General features: G+C 38.9%; 2 protein-coding genes across 5 annotated transcripts; both read left to right on the top strand.

The window, feature by feature from the left end:
- Nucleotides 1–5,432, top strand: zgc:136930 (uncharacterized protein LOC563946 homolog). Of its 4 annotated transcripts, none has more exons than XR_006926174.1 (11): nt 1–790; nt 922–982; nt 1,084–1,179; nt 1,281–1,460; nt 1,688–1,813; nt 2,985–3,205; nt 3,342–3,379; nt 4,239–4,310; nt 4,442–4,501; nt 5,068–5,108; nt 5,298–5,432. XR_006926174.1 is itself a non-coding variant. In XM_046851891.1 (10 exons), exons 1-10 carry the CDS (start codon nt 54–56, stop codon nt 5,345–5,347), a joined length of 1,620 nt encoding a protein of 539 aa, XP_046707847.1. In that variant the 5' UTR covers nt 1–53; the 3' UTR covers nt 5,348–5,432. The 4 variants fall into 4 exon arrangements, 2 of the variants coding, with proteins under 2 accessions (XP_046707847.1, XP_046707848.1); XR_006926173.1 differs by having other exon boundaries at nt 4,442–4,504; nt 5,070–5,108; XM_046851891.1 differs by lacking the exon at nt 4,442–4,501 and having other exon boundaries at nt 5,070–5,108.
- A 13,384-nt stretch (nt 5,433–18,816) lies between these two features.
- Nucleotides 18,817–20,846, top strand: ccr9a (chemokine (C-C motif) receptor 9a). Its single transcript, XM_046852669.1, has 3 exons — nt 18,817–18,927; nt 19,126–19,210; nt 19,345–20,846. The coding sequence occupies exons 2-3, from the start codon at nt 19,160–19,162 to the stop codon at nt 20,404–20,406; spliced, it is 1,113 nt and encodes a 370-aa protein (XP_046708625.1). The 5' UTR covers nt 18,817–18,927; nt 19,126–19,159; the 3' UTR covers nt 20,407–20,846.
- Nucleotides 20,847–20,914: the final 68 nt, after the last annotated feature.

Below are 20,914 nucleotides of genomic sequence, written 5' to 3'. Positions count from 1 at the left end.
TTCTTGCATTCTCCATTTTCTTCACATCGCACTTGCTCCACTAATCCACTATAATGTCTTCCTCCTACTCATTGTCCTCTTCCAGGATGTCTGGTCTCCAGGCAGGTGGAGGTGGTGGTGGAGCCAGATTAGGGCTGGGTGGTGCTGGAGGAAGCCTCGGCCTTGGTTTTGGCCTGGGAGGTGGTGCTGGTGCTGGGGCAGGGTTTGGTCTAGGTCTGGGCAGTGGACTTGGTCTGGGCAGTGGACTTGGCCTTGGCTCTGGATATGGTTTAGGCTCTGGATATGGTTTAGGCTCTGGATATGGTTTAGGCTCTGGATATGGAGCAGGACTGGGCTTGGGTGCAGGTGGTGCAGGATACGCAATGGGCGGTGGCGGAGGTGCTGGGGCACTAGTTGCAAGTCCGGCTTTTGCCATGGGTCGCACTATCGCAGCTGGTGGACTGACTGCAGGATCTGCTCTGGCTGGTGGCCATGCTATGGGGGCAGTTGTGGCACCTATGTGGTCTCGTGCAGCTGAGAAAAATACGTTGTCCAGTCTGAACGACCGCTTCTCTGTGTACATGGCCAAAGTGCGTTCACTGCAACAGGAGAATGCTGCACTGGAGGCTAAGCTGTCCCAACTGACTGGTGGCACTGACATGTCCCCAGAATCGTCCAGCACCACTACATTGGAATATGAGAACCAGCTGAATGAGTATCGCACCACACTGCAGAACCTAACCCTTGACACCCTCAAACTGGAGATAGAGCTAGACAATGTGCGTGGCACCGCCCATGAGGTTAAGGCAAAGTATGTATTTCAGTTGTTAGAAAATATTTTCATTGCATAGTGTTTTTCTCACAATAACACACTTACATTTAGCTTTTTTCTCTTACAGTATTTTATCTATAAAACATTATTTTTTACTGTATTTTTTTAAGGCTTGACTTTGAACAAGGGGTCAGGTTCCAGCTTGACTCTGACATTGCTGCCATGAAAAAGGTAAGGCAAACAAAATTTGGTTATTCATTTTTTTAATTCAGTTTTTACAATATTTTATTACACAGTTATCTGTATTTATCTTGATTTTTTTTGTTGTTTAGGACATTGAAGCAGCATCTGACCTCAGAGTTGATTTGGATGCCAAATACTCCAGCCTTAAGAACGAGCTGGGCTTTGTCACCAAAACACAGGAAGAGGTACTTTTAGACCATATATTTAGACTTAGGATGCCATTTCTTGGCTATTATTACTTTTATATATATAATAAATCTCCACCCATTGCTTAACATTTGTTTAGGAGCTTGCTTCTCTGCAGTCCAAACTGGGCACAACGACCCTCGACACCTCTGTCTCTATGATTGAAGTGGACACTGGCAAGTCTTTTGACATCTCTTCAGCGCTTAACAAGATGCGAATGGAGTATGAGAAATCTGTCCAGCAGAACAGAGAGGAAGCCGAAGCCTACTACAAACTCAAGGCGAGCATACAACAAATGTGTTAAGACTTTATCTATATTTATATATATATATAGGAATATTTAATGCAACAATTATCTCATTTATACACCTGAGCCCTTAAAGGTTTTGGCAATAACCACACAAACTCTTGGACCACAGTCCAACGTCTTAACCACTGATCTACTAGTTTCCATCTTTATCTCTTATTTAACTTAAACTGAGAAGCATTCTCTCTCCTTTCTTTTAGATGGATGAAATACAGACTGCTAACGCTAGGAGCTCAGAAGCAGTGTCATCGACCAAAGCCGAAATTACAGCAGCTAGGAAGGAGCTACAGGCACTCGGGTTAGAGTTGCAGGGTCTTATGACACAAGTGAGTGCTCAATATATGTATTTTCACATATAGTAATTCCTATTGCTCTGCTATACAAAAGAATATATTTTACACATAGAGGTCATATAAATGAAAAACTGTGCACACACAGGTGTTATCTGGAGATTTGTGTGTGAAAATTTTTTTTTTTATTAAATAAATAAATATATACAAATATATACACACACACACATACATGAGTGTTAAAAACTATTACACATTAATTATTATACATTATTCACTTACATCATATTCAGGTTTTTTTTTATTTGACCTTAGTTGTGAAGTACGTTTAAATAATAAGCAATACCTGATATACAGTACATCCACTCACTGAAAGTGTCACAGTGTCATGGTTCTTGGTCCCAGGTGGACTGTTTTGACTATTTTAGTAACTGCTGACCTCCTGGGATTTAGTCTCTAGTGAAAAACACACTCCAAACAAGCGTGAAACTGAGATAAGTGCAAAATCTGTGCAACACTCAAAAACAGCTTATTTCCATCAGTAAGAGACATTTGATGTGAACCTGAGAAAGTTCTGGACCAATAACCTACAGCATTACACTGGTGTCTTTCTCACGCAGATTTATGATGACTGTTTGCTTTCATAATCTCCTTTATCAGCCAGAAAAGCCTTTTGCCTGTCTTACAATGTAAAACAAACGGTTATCCCCTATCATCTAAACATCACTTCCTTTGTTTTCTAGGGGACTTTTACTTTTACATTCTGGGAACTTTATTTAAAATGAAAGCATTCCTGTATACCAATAAATGCTTGCATGATTGAGCACAGTTATGCTGGCAAGATGCAGCATAATCTACTTCTCATTGATCAACATACTTACCATAAATCACAGTTGACCTGCACAGGAAGCTGAAGGCACAGGAAGGCACAGGAAGTGGTTTTAGTACCACAAGAGAAAAGAGCTGCTTCTCACAACGAACACTCTCAGAGACAGTACAAGCTTCGCTTAAAACATCAGTTACTCTCTTTTTACATTTGTATGTTGCCAAAGTTTGGTACTTTCTTTGAGGTTAATGAACTCTATGACAAGGGGATTTGTAGTGAATTTCCTTGGTACATTGAATTGAAAGTAAAACAATCTCTGACTGATATATATAACTATTCATTCATATAATATATATCATTATTATTTCATTGTTGTCCCAGAACATGTCCCTGGAGCAGAGCCTGGGAGAGGCTAATGCCCAGTCCAGCGTTGGTGTGTCTGAGTACCAGGCCCAGATCTCCAGCCTTACATCCGCCATCGAGGCAGCTAAAGCTGACCTTCACAAACAGATTCTGGCCTACCAAGAGCTGCTCGACATCAAACTCGCTCTAGATGTGGAAATCGCCACCTACAGAAAACTCCTAGAGGGAGATGACTTCAAGTGAGCGTTGTTCAATTTGACTCGTACAGTAACACACAAAAATAGAATTGTGAATTCTTTTGTCATTTACTAACCAACCCCTTTTGATATTTGACAATCTTTTTATTACGCACTCTTTCTTTTTTCCGGCTTTCAGACTGCCAGAATTTACAGAGTCCTCCTACACTTTCACAGGTAAATCATTACCACAACATCTCAAAACAAAACAAAAAAAAAGCTTCACATATAAACAGGGGTTTCTTGGTTTACTTAGCAACCAAACAGGTGTTGTTAGACCACAAATTGCTCAGATTGCTTAGCAACCATTGCCTGGCTCACCTTCTAATCTTTCTGGTAGCAATGACATATGATCTCCAGCTTAAAACTAATAGAACATAGTTATATCCACAGGTTTTTACAACAGCAATGAAAATCACGAAAAAAAAAACATGTAACCTTCATTAATTGTTTAAAACAAATCAAGCAGGATCACAAGGAGCATGCATATGAGAGCCGTGTAAAGCAGCATCAGCAATGTTTCAGCTGACTGCATCACTTATAGAGCTGAAATGAATCTTTAAAGTCATTGGTGTGTAGAATTCAATTCAATTTAATATGTATAGTACTTTTAACATTGGACACTGTCACAACTGAGCTTTACAGAAATATAGAAATAAATAAATGTTTAATTCATATTATTTTTGTCGCTGTAACTTTACCCCTTTACCCCTATTAATGTATCACTAGTTTATTTCTATTTAGACTTACTTATCCTAGAATTTACTTACTTTAAAAAAGTTTGTAAACGTCAATCCAGAACTTTGTTTTGGTACAAGAATCATCCTATTAAGCTCTAAGTGCAAAAATTCACACAAATGCTGCTGCTGCTGAGGACAAAGCTTTTACATTTTATATTCTATAGCTTCCGCCTCTATGTTACGCAAAAAATGTATGACTTCACACAAGCTTTCGTACCTATATAGTAAAGGGAACCAAGGTCCTGGGGCGTGGGGGTGGACGTGGCCCTCTCTTATCTACACTTTTCCTCTCATAGGGAGTGCCCCGCCCAAAACCAGCACGCCCCAGGATGTCTCTGTGGAAATACACACTAGATACATCACCAAAGGCAAGTCCTCGTCAACTACACTCTTACAGTGTGGTCTGACCAATGTACTTACAAGTTTAGGATTGCATTTCTATTTGCTACCGTGACGATTTACTACCGAATTGCTGATATGTGACATTTGATGACTTTAGGAAAGAGGATTGAGGATGCATCAAAGCCATAAACAAAAATGAGTATGAGTACTTGTTTTTTAGGTACGTGCCAATGCTTATGATGAAATGAGTAACCTATTCAGAATTAAGCAATCAGATGAAGTTATGGAACATTTTATTTTTAGCTTGCCCACATTAAAATGAATGCAAGGCGCAGCCATGAACTGCGCCTTGATCGACCCTGGCACGTAAGGGCTGAGGAAGTGCATGCAGAACTGAAGTGCTCTCAGATGTGACAGTTTCGCTGCATGTCCATATCACTGCTCTGAGCTAGCACATGCATATGTAGTGTGTTCATACAAAAAGATGGACGGAACTGGATGATACACTACATTTGCCAAGCATGAAATATACAGCAACGGCAATGAACACATTTTGCAGGGGCTTTTAGCAGATAACAAGCACAAAACCCAACATTTTTACCAATGACGGCAGCGGAGCGTTTTATCGGCAATGCTGCTTCTGTCCTTGTTTATAGCCGTCATTGTTTATCGCATGGGTTAATCAGGAGTTTAAGTTACCTAGTCAAGCCAAGGTAGCACAGAATTCAGTATGTCAGTACTGTTGCATTTTTAATGTAAAATTCCTCCTTATTTTTTCATCCCAGCTGGTGGAGGTGGAATTCAAGTCAAAGAGATCATCACAGGTACGCACCAACCAGACACATTGCTTTACTGCTGTGATCTAAATCATTAGATTAGTTTAGCTTAGTTGAGTTCTTCTGTATGAACGCAGGGATCTGCCGTGCCAAAAATACCATCTTTAAAATGATCTTTTCAGAAAATCTATCATGTTTCTGTCTTTGACTTTTGTCTTTTCTCCATCTCTCCAACAGAGCGCACAGAGACTTCAGTCATCAGTGATGCAGACACTGAATCCTCTTAAATGCCAAGGAATTGCCTGAGAGTTTGAGTCATGGCCAACAAACTCCTGTTAAATTAGTTTTAATAAAGCTGCAATTATATATATATGTTCTCATTTCTTTGTCCCCTTAGATCCATATCCACGAATTTTACTAAATGCAAGATATTTAGAATGTGGGGCAGATGTGTTCTAAATGGCTATCAATCAGATATGAATAGGAGGAGTATTGTTTTTGAAAGGTTACCCTTATCCAATTGCAACTGAATGTCCCTTTATTAGAGTCTTATCATTGTTGATGTTATCAACTGTTTGCTGATGAGAACTTGCAAAACTGTTCATGGCAGTTGCAACAATATGCAACTGTAGCAAACGTTTTACAGTAAATACAGTCCAAAACCAGCATTAGGGTTCTTGAGTTTAACTTTCCATATGCAAGTGGGGGACGACAGCATCCAAACATTCCAGTTCACCAAAACACTCTGACTATAAGTCCTCTAGATCTGCACCTTTAGCTGATAAAACTTAATCATAAAAGGTTTAACTAAACAAATATGTTTTCAACCTAGACTTAAACACAGAGTGTGTCTGAGACCTCAACACTTAATGGAAAGCTGTTCCATACTTAAAGTGGGGCTTTGTAAACAAAAACTAAAAAAAAATATTTTTTACTATTTAAGGTACCAACAAGTAGCCTGCACCTTTTGATCAAAGTAGGCATGGCAGACCGCAATCGACCAAAGGTTCAGTCAGGTACAACAGCACGAGACCATTAAAACAGCCTGGTTAATGGCTTAAATCAGGCTACTAGTTATTTAAATATATTATTTATCGATTTACACAGTGTTTGAATTGTGTCAAAGTTCTTGCAGCAAATAATAATGCAGTCAATTTACTCTCTAATAAACAGCATACATTAGCTGGAAAAATGGTGTTTCTTTTATAAGTACACTTATCCGAGAAAACATTACATGCACTCTATTTCTGGTGTGTTTTTACTGTGAGAATGAGAGGAAGCAGCTCACATGCTCACTTGTTCTATTTTAATGTATTTTTTTCTCTCCTATCACTACATCACCCACTTAATGACCACAAGCTATAAGCAAAACAACATGTGATAGTGTCTTTACAGGTCAACTATAGGTGGTAGGTGTTTTTATGCTCTGTTGCTGAGTTGTTACACAGATTGACTTTAGATAACAAGATTAATTTTTGCAAAAAAGCATTGCATATACATTTTACTCTTGAAAAAGCCGGCCTTATATTCAGGGTGACTTGTGTTTCAGAAATCGCCATCAAACAATTTTTTTTCTTCCAGTGCTATAGTAAATGTTCAAATGTTGGTCGAATGCATATAGCGATTTGGTTCATTGGTTGCATTTTGAAGGGAAGATATTTATTATCATTTCGATCTAAAAATTTTCCTGATGTTGATCACAGTTAGATATGTAACAAGCAGTTCTAAACTTTGAGCTGCTAAATATCATCTAAATTAAATATGCCACTATGACATGGGGATCAGCCCACCATCTAGTGACTAGTGTAGGATGCACAGACTTCCTGGACCATCCCAGCCGCTATGCAATATCCTTAAGATGAGATGATCCTCCAAATGGCATTGTGGCTATGGAGGCTGTAGTCAAGCATCAGCCTGAATTTTAGCTGTGTCTTATAGCAGATTTATTTTCTTATTACACATGCCACACACACACACACACACACACACACACACACACACACACACATAGTTTTAAATTTTGTTTTTACATTCTCTATTTAGACATTTGAATAGTTCACAGCAGTTGATTAAGTCCATATAGTACTACAGGGTCTGCTAATCAGTAAGCCATGGTTCCACCTTCATTGTCTGTCTAAAAACTCTGTTGGAAAGCAATACAGTTATAAATGGATAGTTATTTTTAATAAGAACTGATCAATTGGGGACTTCTGGAAGAGGATATCATTTGAAGAATACTAATAACTCAGTTTTGCAGCTGAATGTTCCATCCACCTAGATGCTACACCAGAAGAGAAGAATAACAAGAATGCAGTCTTTAGGAAGACCCCATTTCACACTCTCTACAACATGTTGCAATGGCTGTCATACATGCCTTCAGTGCAGACATGTCTAGCAGTATACTTGTCATGTCTGACACGCGTTTGCCTTTGTTGCGGTCTCACGTCCCATTTTGTTTTACAAAACATTGTGGTGTTGTTTAGTCTCAGCAGATCAACACTGTGCTCAGTAAAGCTATTAAGCTCCAGCCAGCATAACTGGCCATTTCTGTTCATCCAGGTAAAAAGATCATTTCACATGCAGACTAAATGGATGCTATTGAGCAACCAGCTGCTAAATGGCTAGAGAAATACTCCAGTTTGACTACATAGAGAAGCCAAAACTAGGAAACTGTGTGCAAGTGTGCAGCTGTAATGTAAAGGTCTTGGTGTCAGGGGAAGAGTACGACCAATGGATGAGTATGTAGACTGATAAATTTACTTACTAATGAATTATTCATGAACCACTGAGTTGTAACCCTGGCAGTGTTACAGTCTTGTGATCAAATATTAAAGAGTGGTACTATTTTGAACATACACTTCAATATGGCAGAAGGCATATCAACACAATATGTAATCATGGTGTAGGTCAATGGGTTACCAGATATGACCAAAAATATTAATTTGCTTCTGGATTCATATACTATCATGTGCAGAGATATAGCACTTTGGCACTTTACTAGATTAGATATAGATGAGCTCTGTTCTGTTCTACACACTATCACCTTATATATATATAATAGTCCCTTATAACCTTAAAATAAATAGTTCCCTTGTGCAGCAATACAGCGCTCTCAGCCTTCATGCCACTTTTGGAATGTGTCCTGGAAGTTTTCTTTTTGAAGCATGTCAAGCATCTTCTGTAATACGTGCTGGATCTCCACAATGGTGAGAAAACAGTGAAATGGATCTTCATCTTTAGGAAAAGGTGAAGTCCACATAAGCCAAATCTGGCGAGTAGGGTGGGTGCAGAAGTGAAATCATGGGGATTGTTCTCCAAAAAATCATGAACAAGTTGATTTCAAGATTTTCGCCGGTTGAGCTCGTTAAAGGTATTCCTGATCTCTCGTCGTCTTCCAGTGAAATTCTTCCGCTCTTGAAGCATGCGTGCCACTCAAAACACCTCAAATAACTCATTGAACAACTACCTAGAAAATACCAACCTCTATTTAATATTCTTGAGGAGGAGATGGTCCTCAAAATAGCATTGTGGCAGTGGGGGATGTAGTCAAGCATTAGCCTGATTCTTAGCCGTGTCATATTGAAGCCAGTTTGTAACCACAAACACACACACACACACACACACACACACACACACACACACACACACAGTTTGAACTTTGATATGTATGTCATGGTAGGAGTTGAAATGGACACTCAGTTCCTATACGACATACCTATTAAAGTCAGTTAGTACACGTCATAACCACAAACACACACACACACACACAGTTTGAACTTTGATATGTATGTCATGGTAGGAATTGGAGTGGACACTCAGTTCCTATACGACATACCTATTAAAGTTCAAACTGTGTATGTGTGTGTTTGTGGTTATGACGGGTACAAACTGGCTGCAATAAGACACAGCTAAGAATCAGGCTGATGCTTGACTACATCCCCCACTGCCACAATGCTATTTTGAGGACCATCTCCTCCTCAAGAATATTAAATAGAGGTTGGTATGGTCTAGGTAGTTGTTCAATGTTGTTCAATGTTCAATTCATACTATAGGGTCTGCTAATCAGTAAGCCATGGTTTCACCTTTACCGTCTGTCTAAAAACTCTGTTGGAACGCAATATGGTTATAAATGGTTATAACCATATTGAAAAACTGAGAAAACGGTAAACTGGATCTGGAACTGGAAAGTCCAGAGGAGCCAAATCTGGCGAGTAGGGTGGGTGCGGAAGTGAAATCATGAAGATTGTTCTTCATGAATGTTTTCGAAAGGGGTTGAGCTTGTTGAAGGTCTTCCTGGTCTCACATCGTCTTCCAGTGATTCCAGCCATTTAAAACACCTCGAGTGACTCATTGCAGCATCGCCGTATGTCAAACATAAGTCATGTCGAACGTCTCTGTTGCAGATTTGCCCAATTTGACGTTTGCTTTTTGTTCTAACTTTCTATCCATGATGAAATTGCAGATGTGGTAACGCACATGGTCAGAAGGGCATCATTAGTCTTGAAACTTTTTGATACAACCTCAAATTTGAGGAAGTTTTTTCTTTTCAAATAAGTCATTTCATTAATCAATGTTTATAAGGTCATCCAGTCAATCCATTGCTGTTTCTACTTCTACTGTTTCTATTGTTTCTCCTTTATTGCATCCAACAAAAAATGAGTTGTAACACATTAATCAAACGTAGCATTTAATCATGTCCTCTTACTTCTATTACTACAACATAGTAGCATGACATAAATGCTGCTGTGGTTTGATTTCACAGTTTTATGAGTATTGTATGCAAGAGCTAGAGCTTGCAAATCTCTGAATGAGATAAGGGCCTCTATCCTAGCTTTTTGGTACTGAGCCACCGGCTGATAACCTACTTTTCAAAATCTCTTAATCTCAACGCATTTTAGCGTCATCAGCAAACTTCTGGGCACCAAACGACCCATAAGCATTCTACTTGCAAGAGCCATATTCATAGTACAATTTTTATGCAAAAGATATTCTGTAAACTCTGGTAAATAGAAGTGGAATTAAACCATTGTTGACAAATTTAATTTCTAGTGCTCTGGTCTTAGATGCATCATCAATATTATTGTTTATGCCTTTCTGAAAATCCCTACAGAACCTTTATCTTCAAACTGTTTTGCACTTTCTGATTGCACAATTTCACTTTTTTATCATATAGAACACAGTTATGGAAAGGAATTACAGACAATCGAACTATCCAGTGTCACCTAGATGAAGGTATATAAAGGCAGATGAAGGCTTATTCAGTAAGAATACATTTATACATAGAAAATGTATATTCTGAATCTATATATCTTTGTAAAGCAGTTTTGTGACAATGTATTTACAATTGCTACACAGATTAAAGCTTAAATTAATTTATTTAATGTATTTTGATTCTAAAAATTCTCCTGTGCCATTTTAGGCTTCAGCAAGTATTACACAACTACAACTCTAACTCCCAAAAAAATGTAAATGTAATTTTGAATTTGATGGCTGCAACATGTTTCAAAGTCGGGAAGGTAGCAACAAAAAGCTGGAAATGTTTTACTAAAAACAGCTGAAAGAACATTTAGCAACTAATTTGGTTAGAATTTTCCTCAGTTGCTTTGGAGCATTGTTTTTACAGATCAGAAATGAAATTCTCAAAACTACTTTGGTACATTCATTTAATTGATTGTTTACAAGTGTCTGCTGTTTTCTACATTCAGTTGTTTGTGTCATGTTGTTAAAAATATATTATACTGGCTCTCACCTAAATAGTCTTAACCCCCTTAAAACATCGACATCAGTTCACTGCAGAGGTGGGAAGTAACGGAGTACAAATACTTCGTTACTGTACTTAAGTAGATTTTTCTGGTATCAGTACTTTACTCCACTATTTATTTTTCAGACTTTTTACTTTTACTCATTACATTTTTACACAAATATCAGTACTTTTTACTTCTTACATTTTCAAAACAGACTCGCTACTTTAGTTTTAATCCATTGATTTGGTGAAATATATATTTTTTTATTTTTAAATAAATTTATCCATGGCGTCTTTTTTTTTACTTAGATATAAAATGAATAAATAAACTCCAGATAAAAATATTTTTAATCAGTAAACTTTTGTTTTATTTTTGCGCCAAGTCTCAAATCAAACACCAAAATCCGCCATGATTCACACAATTTACTCTCTGGGTGGCGTTTTGTGAGTTTTTCCCTCATAATGGTGACACAAACTTAAATTACTGTCTTTAATGATCATACAGATAAAAACAATACATCATTCAAATCTGTAAAATGTCTATAATTTTATATAAAAGCTTCCTGACTTGACTTGAAGATGTGCAGTCTCTCCGGTATCACCTCAATAACTGTCCGTGTGGAAACATAGCAAAGGATTTTAGAAGCAGAAGCAGTGGAGAGGAATTAGCGTAGCTGCTTTTCATGATATTAACAGCACAAGTTGATAATGTGCATGTGATCAGATGTTCTGGAGCACAAGGTTATGATGTGAGATGTATGTTATGTGTAGGCTTTGCTAAAAAGATATGTTTTTAATCTGCACTTAAACTGGGAGAGTGTGTCTGAACCCCGAACACTGTCAGGAAGACTATTCCAGAGTGTAGGAGCTAAATGTAAAAATGATCTACCGCCTTTAGTGGATTTTGTTATTCTAGGAACTACTAGAAGCCCAAAGTTTTGACTGGAGAGATACATGGAGATAATAGTGCTTTATAAGTACATATATATCACATGCTGTAAATATGATACATGTTTAACACCTCCAAGCTGCCAGGCACCTGAGCAAGCCCTTAACTCACTGCTGCTTATTTAGTAAATGAGATCATTAAGAGTCGCTTGGTATAAACACTTCCAACAGGAAGTGGCTATATCTCGCTATCTTTGTCTCTGTGTCTCTTTTAGTAAATGTCTCTGTCTCACTGTATATGTCTCTCTCTTGCTGTTTCTCTATTTGTTTCTCACTCTTTCTAAAGCTGTGTCTGTGTCTCTTTGTCTTTGTCTCTGTCTTTCCTGCTTATTTACATGTCTAACAAAGTTTTGAGTTTTAAAGTAATGCCATTAGTGATCTATGATGAAAGACTTCCCTGGTTCGATTCTTACCTTTAGTTTCATATTGAACATTATAAGAAGTTTTTAAAAACAGAACAATGAAAGGTCATTAAAATTGGTTGCTGGCAAATCATGGTATATCAGTGGTGCAGGTGTTGGAGATGTGGTTCTTGTACCTGAGTCACTTCTCATAGACTTCGAGTTACTGAGAGAACGAACAGGAAGGAGAAATTTTGACCCTCTAAAATCATGATCTAAGAGAAAACGTTGGTCTTTTAACTATAGAAAACTAAGAGTCCTATAAGCAAAGCCTTGCTTGCCACGCCTATGGTAGTGTAGTGGTTAGTGATGCGGTCTCTGCTATCTGACTCACCCGGTTCGATTCCTACTGCTTAGCTTTACTTTAAATTGTTTAAAAAGTTTTAATAAAGTACTATGAAAGGTCCTAAAAATCAGGTTCTTGCAGGAGATCCTGTGGCTCAATTGGAAGAGCTTTGCCTCTGTGTTGAGAGGTTGCTGGTTCAAACCCCGGCCAGGGCTCAAAGTTAAGAGCGTGGAAGGTTCCGGTGGCCGTAGTAAGGAAGGTGTCAGGAATGGCTGTGTGGAAGGTTGGATGTGGACGGTTTCGGAGGGTGTATCCTGAAGCAGGGGGGCAATATCCGGGCATCTGCCCCCCGGTGTCTAAGAAGCTGAAAACAGGGGGTTATGTAGCAAAAACGTCCAAAAAGTATCGACTTAGTTTTGCATATATAGGGAAAATTTCTGCCAAAAACCTATCACCCACACTTTTTCTGAGGCTGTGAAGCAGCAGGTCTTCACAGCCTTTGTTCACAGTCAACCACTCCATTGCTCACCACAGAGTACTTTCCACACAGCTTACCCAGTGCAGGGAGAAGCCAGATTTGAACCAGCAACCTCTGAGCTCAGAAGCAAGGCTTTTATCACAAAGCCATCAGGTCCCACAACAAACATTCTTTTTTTTGGGGGGTTTATCCTTCGTTTCATGCTTCAAAACAGGAAATGCAGACCATACAGAAACACAGAAAGCAGGATTCGAACCCTGAACCCCACCAACAGCGAAATACCAGTCTTAACCCACTGAACCATCGGGAAGTACCAGCTGTGACGATTGTTTAGCGGGGTCTATCTTTTCTTTCAAACCATCAACACAAGAATATAATGCTAAAGACAGACGTAGGAAGCAAACCCATAACGTGACTAGCAGGGACAAAGCAGGATTCGAAACCTGATTCACACCATTACCAAGACACCAGCATTAACCCACTGAACCATCAGGAAGGACAAGCTGTGAAGCTTGTTTAGAGCAGGTCTATCTTTCTTTTTAACCCATCAAAACAAGAATATGAAGATGTAGGAATCAGGAATTTAACCTACCTCATGACTAGCAGACAGAAAGCCAGGTTTGAACCCTGCCCACCAACATTAGCAAAGTACCAGCCTTAACCCACTAAGCCATCAGAAAAAAACAGGATGGGAAGCTTGATTAGAGCAGGTCTATCATTCTTTTCAAACCATCAACACAAGAATTTAACGCTAAAGAAAGATGTAGGAAGCAAATATAGATGTAAGTAGCACAAGTTGAACCCACATTGTAAATAGCAGGAAGAAAGTAGGATTCGAACCCTGATCCTCACCATCAAGTCAAGTCAAGAGACTTTTATTGTGATTTCTACTATACACAGTGGTACACATTACACAGTAAAAACGAGACAACTTTCCTCCGGAACCCTGGTGCTACACTAAACAACAACAAGCTACATAAAGTGCATCGAGTGCAACCTAGTGCAAACAGTGCAGACAAAAAACAGTACAGACAGACAGTGCAGACAGAAAACACAAGACAACACAAGACAAGACACAAAACCTGAGATAGCGCAACTAGTAAACCTACTGTATACTCTGACTATACAGTACTGTATGAGGAGAAGTGTAAAAACTATACACGGGACTGAATATAAACAGACACAATGTAGTGCAAAAAACAGCAGCAGTCAAGAGGTGCAAAAGACAGCATGTAAACAGTATAGTATAATAACAGTATAGTGTAATAAGATACAGTAAACTTTCTTTCAGCTTCTCCCATTAGGGGTCGCCACAGCGGATCCTCCGCACGTTTGATTTGGCACATGTTTTTACGCTGGATGCCCTTCCTAACGCAACCCTCCCTAATTTATCCGGGCTTGGGACCGGCACTGAAAGTGGCTAGGGATGGTACCCTGACCGGGCATCGAACCCGGGTCGCAGCGGTGGGAGCGCTGCATCTTAACCACTAGACCACCAGGGGACCTAGTGTAATAATACAGTAAAGGTGCAAAAAACAGCATATAAACAGTATAATAGAACCAAAGGTGCAAAAAACAGCATGCAAACAGTGTAGTACGGTAGAGTATAAATAATAATAAATAAATGATGGTGGAATGGGCTGAGATGAGTAATAAGTGTGTGTCAAATGTTAAGTCTAGGACTTCAGCGAGGAACCAGCCTTAACCCACTGAACCATGGAAGAGATCAGATTGGGAAGCATGTTTAGATGAGGCACAAGCCTTAAACCACTGAGCGGCCACTGCTGAAAAGCATGTGTGCTTTTTTGGAAAGTTCATACTTTGTTTCATGCCAGCGCAGTAAGAAAGAAGGCATGTAGGACTGGCTTTGAAACCTTATCACCAGTAAGGACCATGTTCAGGCACAAGCCTTAACCCACTGAGCTACCACTGAAGTGCTTTTTTTTTGGTGGAGTTATCTTTCATTAAAGACCAGGAAATCAAGAAATTAATCCAACACAGAAAGGACAGAACTGAAATGTTTTCAGAGTGGACAAGGTCCAGAAGTTTTATTTACCAACACAGCAACCAGCTCAACCAGGAATCAAACTCTCAAACTCTCAGACTCCTCATGGGGACCCTGACATTAACCCACTAGGCAGGCTACCTACCTGCCTGCCTGCATGCCTGCACCTCACTGCAAAAGTCATTGAATGCAAAATGGTTAAACCAGTTATCATCATCTGTCATCTAAAATTTCTATTCAACTTTTTTTTTTGATAAATGTATATTACATTGATGAATTGTGCAGACGAATCTTGAATGTCACTAATGTAGGCGAGTCTACAGCATTAAGATCAACCAATAATAAACTGAGCACAACAAAGAATTAAAATTTCTGAAAATGGATGAACAACCAAAAGATGAACGAACACTAGCAGAGTACAGTAAAAGTGTAAATTTGGTCCAGTGTCTTGTGATCAATATTCCACATACAGTAATGTGTACATTTGTGCTGTTAAAGTTTTTCTCAGTTGCTTTGGAGCGTTTGTCAGATCAAAATAGAAATTTTTAAAAGTCCTTGTTCAACCTCCACATCATTTAGTTATTTGTGCTCATCATAAGAACATTTCTTGTCGCTTTGATCAATTTGCGAGTGATTTTTCTACATTCATTTAATCGATTGTGTACAAATGTCTGCTGTTTCCTACATTATCAGTTGTTTATGTCGTGTTGACCAAAATATATTATACTGGTCTTAAAACATGCCTTAAAAGTCTTAACCCCCAAAACATCTCAGCATCGGTTCATTGTATACGTCATCAAATGCTAAATGGTTAAACTATTTATCATCATCTATCATTTTTCTTGTAAATGTGATTTGAATTGATGAATTGTGCAGATGAATCTTGAATGTCACTAATGGAGGCGAGTGAACAGAATCAGATCAACCAATGATCAACTGGTTCTCTAAAACAGGTCAAAGGTGAATCTTGTGAACCTTCAATTGGAGAGTGAATACAGACAGAGCAAAACAGAATTATAAATTCTACAAAATGGATGAACAACTAAGAAACATACAAACACTTGTACAGTACAGTAAAAGTGTGAATCCTGTCAGATCTCTTGCAATCAATATAAATCAAATATACAATCAAATAAATACATTCGTGCTGCTGAAATTCATAGATGCCGTACAGAAGAAATGAAAAATGTGTGCAGTTCAATCATTGTAATCCAAACCATAGTTTACATCAGGAAATACTGAAACTGTGCAGCGTCATACTGACAACATGACTAAACATTGTGACGCTCTTGAACAATGACAAAGGGACTTTTCATTCTGATGGGAATGAGATGATCATTGACACACATATTTGCTTTGGAGAGATGAACTAAGGATTTTGAGAAATGTACAGGCTTTAAAAAGAAGTCCAATGTGTTGTGCTGTTTGAACAAATTGTAAATTGACAAAGGTCACTAACATGATTGGGTATTACAACAGTATGGCTTCGTAGTAGAGAAGCAGTCCAGACCTTTCACCATTCGGACACAAGTGCTACATCATGAAATGAAACATATGACAAAAAAGACCCAGGACTGTTGAACAGATGGAATCGTGTATCAGACACGAATGGGACAACATTCCTCTCACAAAACTGTGGTCTCCTTATGTCCCGGACATATACATAGTATTGTTATAAAAACAGGGATGCTACACAGTGATAAACATGACCCTCTCCCAAGTTTTTTGAGATGCGGAACAGCCATCAAATTCAAAATAACCATATATTTTCCTTAAAATAGTAGATTTACTCAGTTTCAACGTTTGATATGTTTTGCTTGTTGAATTGTAAATAAAATATGGGGTTTAGAGATTTGCAAATAATTGCATTCTGTTTTTATCAACATTATACACAGCGCCATGACTTTTTTTTTGACGTTGGGGTTGAACTTTTGGCAAAAAAAAAGAAAGGTAGAAAGCACAAAGATTTTGGTGGTTTGCTCCAAGAGCCAACATCTGTGGGCAAAACAGAAAGAGCAAAAGGTGAGCGGGTACACGAGCATGTTTGTGTTCTACCCCTAACTCAGTTCCTTTTTAATGCGTATTGCGAAAAACGCACCGCAGGATGTTAGGGAAGTACTGCTGTTTGTTTTAGACCAACTCTTTGTCTTTTACCTTAATATGTGTCCAAAGTTGAAGTTGAATATCTTGCACATACGTACGAGTCATCATACCTGATCAGTTACTACAAAAATGAAGTTTTGTTGTCATGTTGCCTTCACTGATACGCCCTGAGGCCAAGTGGACAAGGGATTTCCAATCATATTTTGGAACCATATTTGCTTCCTATACAACTATACACATGTACATTAAAAAGAGAATGACTGTTTCGCATAGCAGAATAATTTTATTATCTTCAAACAGGAACCGATGCTACATGCTCAGGATATGGCGTATTAAAACAGATGAAACAAGTCTAGACTGCTCAACAGTGAGAAAAACAGGATGTCTTTAATGCAGAGGAGCTAAAGTCTTACATAGGAACTAGGCCCTAACTGACATTAGATTTATATCTGATTTAAAGTCCAAAAAATATGATTTGTGATTTTTACTTGTCAGAAGACAGGAGAACAACTTTCCTCTACTTGGGATTGTCCTTTTGTAAAAGGGAATGTGTTGCTATGGGGCATCACATGCATATGTATGTGACTGACCACAAAGAAAAAAGTAAACAAAAAAAGAGGAAGGTAACGAGACTATTACGTGTTTATTATTCTTGCTGGTTCCCTGTAGATGTATAAAAGACGTATAATCAGGGAAAAAAACCCAAGTGTCTGGAGATCAGAAGACAGATATCTCTCTCTTGAGCTCATTAAAATGTTGACCATGTTAACCAAGTGACCATGATGCCAGAGGTTCATACACATGTTACAGGTGTCTTTTAACTTTATTATTAAGTTACATAAGTGATTTGGATTAAAAACATAGTCAATGAAGGTACTGTTGAGTCAAACAATTTCAAAATTGTCAAAATTATCACCAGGACAACTTCAACGAGCCCAGTCCTGTTTTCCTTCTACATATGCTACAAAAACTACGTAAGATTTGTTTAAGATATTCCAAAACTATCAGGAATGACTTAGTAATAGTAGGTTTGAAGATGCTTGGCTCAGTAATAAACCATGGCTATCAGATCAAAAAGTTTTTGGTACCACAATCTCTCAGGGTAAAAGGCTTCAAGGCTCTTCTCTGTTCTGGCACTGGGGTGGTGAAATGAACTTCCCCTAGATGTCCGGAGTCATCTTCAAGCGACGGGTGAAAACCTTCCTCTTTCTGAAACACTAACACTTTTCAAGTTTCCTTTGTTGAAAAAAAAAAACAAAATAAACTTCATAGAGACTCAAAGCACTTTTGTACGTCGCTCTGGACACGTGCGTCTGCTAAATGCCGCAAATGTAAATGTAAATATAATAAACCAGGATTCTATCGAAACAATAATTCTTAGTACGGAAATAATCATTAATCACAGTATATGCCATTATATAAAATTACAGACGCTTCTTTGTCTGGAGGATTGCAGACTGATAGTCAAACACTGTCTGTAGTCACGTTCGGTGTAATACATATAAAATGTTTGAGTTCAGTTTGAATAACATGCATTTCGGTTGCTTCTACAGTCGGCAGAACACAATCATACATTCTAGAATATAAAATCTGCATACTGATAATAATACTAATCATTCTAAACTGCTCTAAAAACCACACATAAATCTATTTATTAAACCTGAATCTTCGTTCACAACATAGTTCTGGGGTTAATCCCCCGCTACGTGTAGATTAGTTATTCATTTTAATACGACAGATATGACGAGTTAGACTACACACTACAGGAAAAGCGTAAAAAAAAAAAAAAGAAATGCGTCATTGTGGTCGCGTCGACACTTTAAAAGCTTCAGCAAAAACAAACCACCGCAGACAACAGAAATCAAGATTGCAGAGCTACATCTTTGGAACACCTGAAAACCAAGTGAGTACACCTAAAAACGTAACAGGAAAGAAAGACATTGTTATAGAATAAAAAGTTTTATTTAAGAAAAAAAAAAACAGATCTAATCCGTTTGCTTTGATATTGAGGTAAAAGGGCTTTATAGATGAATTCTTTGAAATTTGTTCTTACTCTGGTGTTTGGTGCCTGAACTGATTTATGTGTAAATTTTTTTTTTAGATTTATGAGAAGTGAATACCTCAGGGAATAGAAAATGATGAACATGACTGACACTCTGTCTGACTTCATGTCGACAATAATTCCGGTATGTAGTATCCCAAAGAAAATAAATCACTGCCTGTTGAAAAACACTAGTGACCTTTCGAGGCATGTCTCTCTTTGTGTTTACTTAAAACGTAAAAAGAATGAATGATGTCATCAATCTCCTTTACTCCATAGGACGATTATGACACTGCGAGCGGCAGTGGTTCTGGTACTGGGGATTATGATTTTGATCAAAGCCCGTGTGATAAGAGCATAGTGCGACGTTTCCGCATGTTCTATGAGCCCCCTTTGTACATGCTCATCGTCATCCTGGGCTTCGCAGGGAACCTGCTGGTGCTCTGGATCTACACGAACTTAAAGAACCGCCTGAGGACCATGACGGATGTGTACCTGCTGAACCTGGCCTTGGCTGACCTGCTCTTCTTGTGCACGCTTCCATTATGGGCGGCGGACGCCATGATGGGTTGGGCATTTGGGACGGCTTTGTGCAAAGGCACATCAGCATTGTATAAGATCAACTTTTTCAGCAGCATGTTTCTGTTGACCTGCATCAGCGTGGACCGGTACATATCGATCGTGCAGAGCACCAAAGCGCAGAACTCCAAGGAGCTGCGTCTCGCCTGGAGCAAAGTGGTGTGCATGTTTGTCTGGCTCCTGTCCATTATATTGTCTATTCCCGAGTTTATCTTCGCCCAACCCAAACCGAACAGTGAAGGCAAACACTTTTGCACCATGGTCTACTTTAACAATGAAAACAACCGGACAAAGATCCTCATCCTGGCTCTGCAGATCTGCATGGGCTTCTGCATTCCACTCTTGATCATGATCTACTGCTACTCTGTCATCATTAAAACCCTGCTTAAGGCCAAGAACTTCGAGAAGCACAAAGCACTGCGCGTCATCCTGGTAGTCGTGGCGGTGTTCATCCTCTCGCAGCTGCCTTACAACAGCATGCTGGTGTTGGAGGCATCACAGGCGGCGAACACCACCATCACGGACTGCAACGAGGCCAAGAGCTTTGACATCATCAACCAAATCATGAAGAGTTTAGCGTACATGCACAGCTGCCTCAACCCGTTCCTGTATGCCTTCGTCGGGGTGCGCTTCCGAAAAGACGTGAAAAAGCTGTTCAAAAAGTGGGGCTGCACCAAGGCGTCCAAATCTGGGAAATTTGGTGGTCCAACTCGCTCTTCTGTCATGTCTGATTCCGACAGCACCATGGCTTTCTCACTGTAACCTCAGCCTTGGGACAGTGTTAGTGCATGAGTTCAGGAATGAGTTCTCAAAAAGTTCTGTGAATCATGATTGAAGGACAGATTTCTTCTGAGAAGGTGGGCATAGAAGTTGCCTTAGGTGAAAGTAGCATCCCTTCTCCATGTGCCAGATGAGGGGGCCAGTGAAAAGAACAGTGTATGTGTATTAGCCATTGAATAAGGCAAAACTACACAGATTGTACAAAATGAGTATGCTATTTACTCCATATTTTGTATTAAAGAAGGCCGTGATCTCATTCCTTCGAAGCTATGTAAATAACATTATAAGTGACCATATTTTTTTTTGTTAACGTATTTCTGTATGCATTTTCTGTTCATTGACACAGTATTACATGAAAATGTAGGTGTACTTCATAACTGAGCCTTTTTTATTCAAGTAAATGAAATTTTTGTACAAACGAATCTGTTCAGTTTGTTCTTTTGGACACGAACACGTGAGCATGCTACATGCCACAGAAACCGACGATGGA

This window comes from Silurus meridionalis, chromosome 6 (assembly GCF_014805685.1).
Source record: "Silurus meridionalis isolate SWU-2019-XX chromosome 6, ASM1480568v1, whole genome shotgun sequence".
NCBI classification, from domain to species: Eukaryota; Metazoa; Chordata; class Actinopteri; order Siluriformes; family Siluridae; genus Silurus; species Silurus meridionalis.
This window is presented reverse-complemented; position numbering and strand designations above follow the sequence as displayed.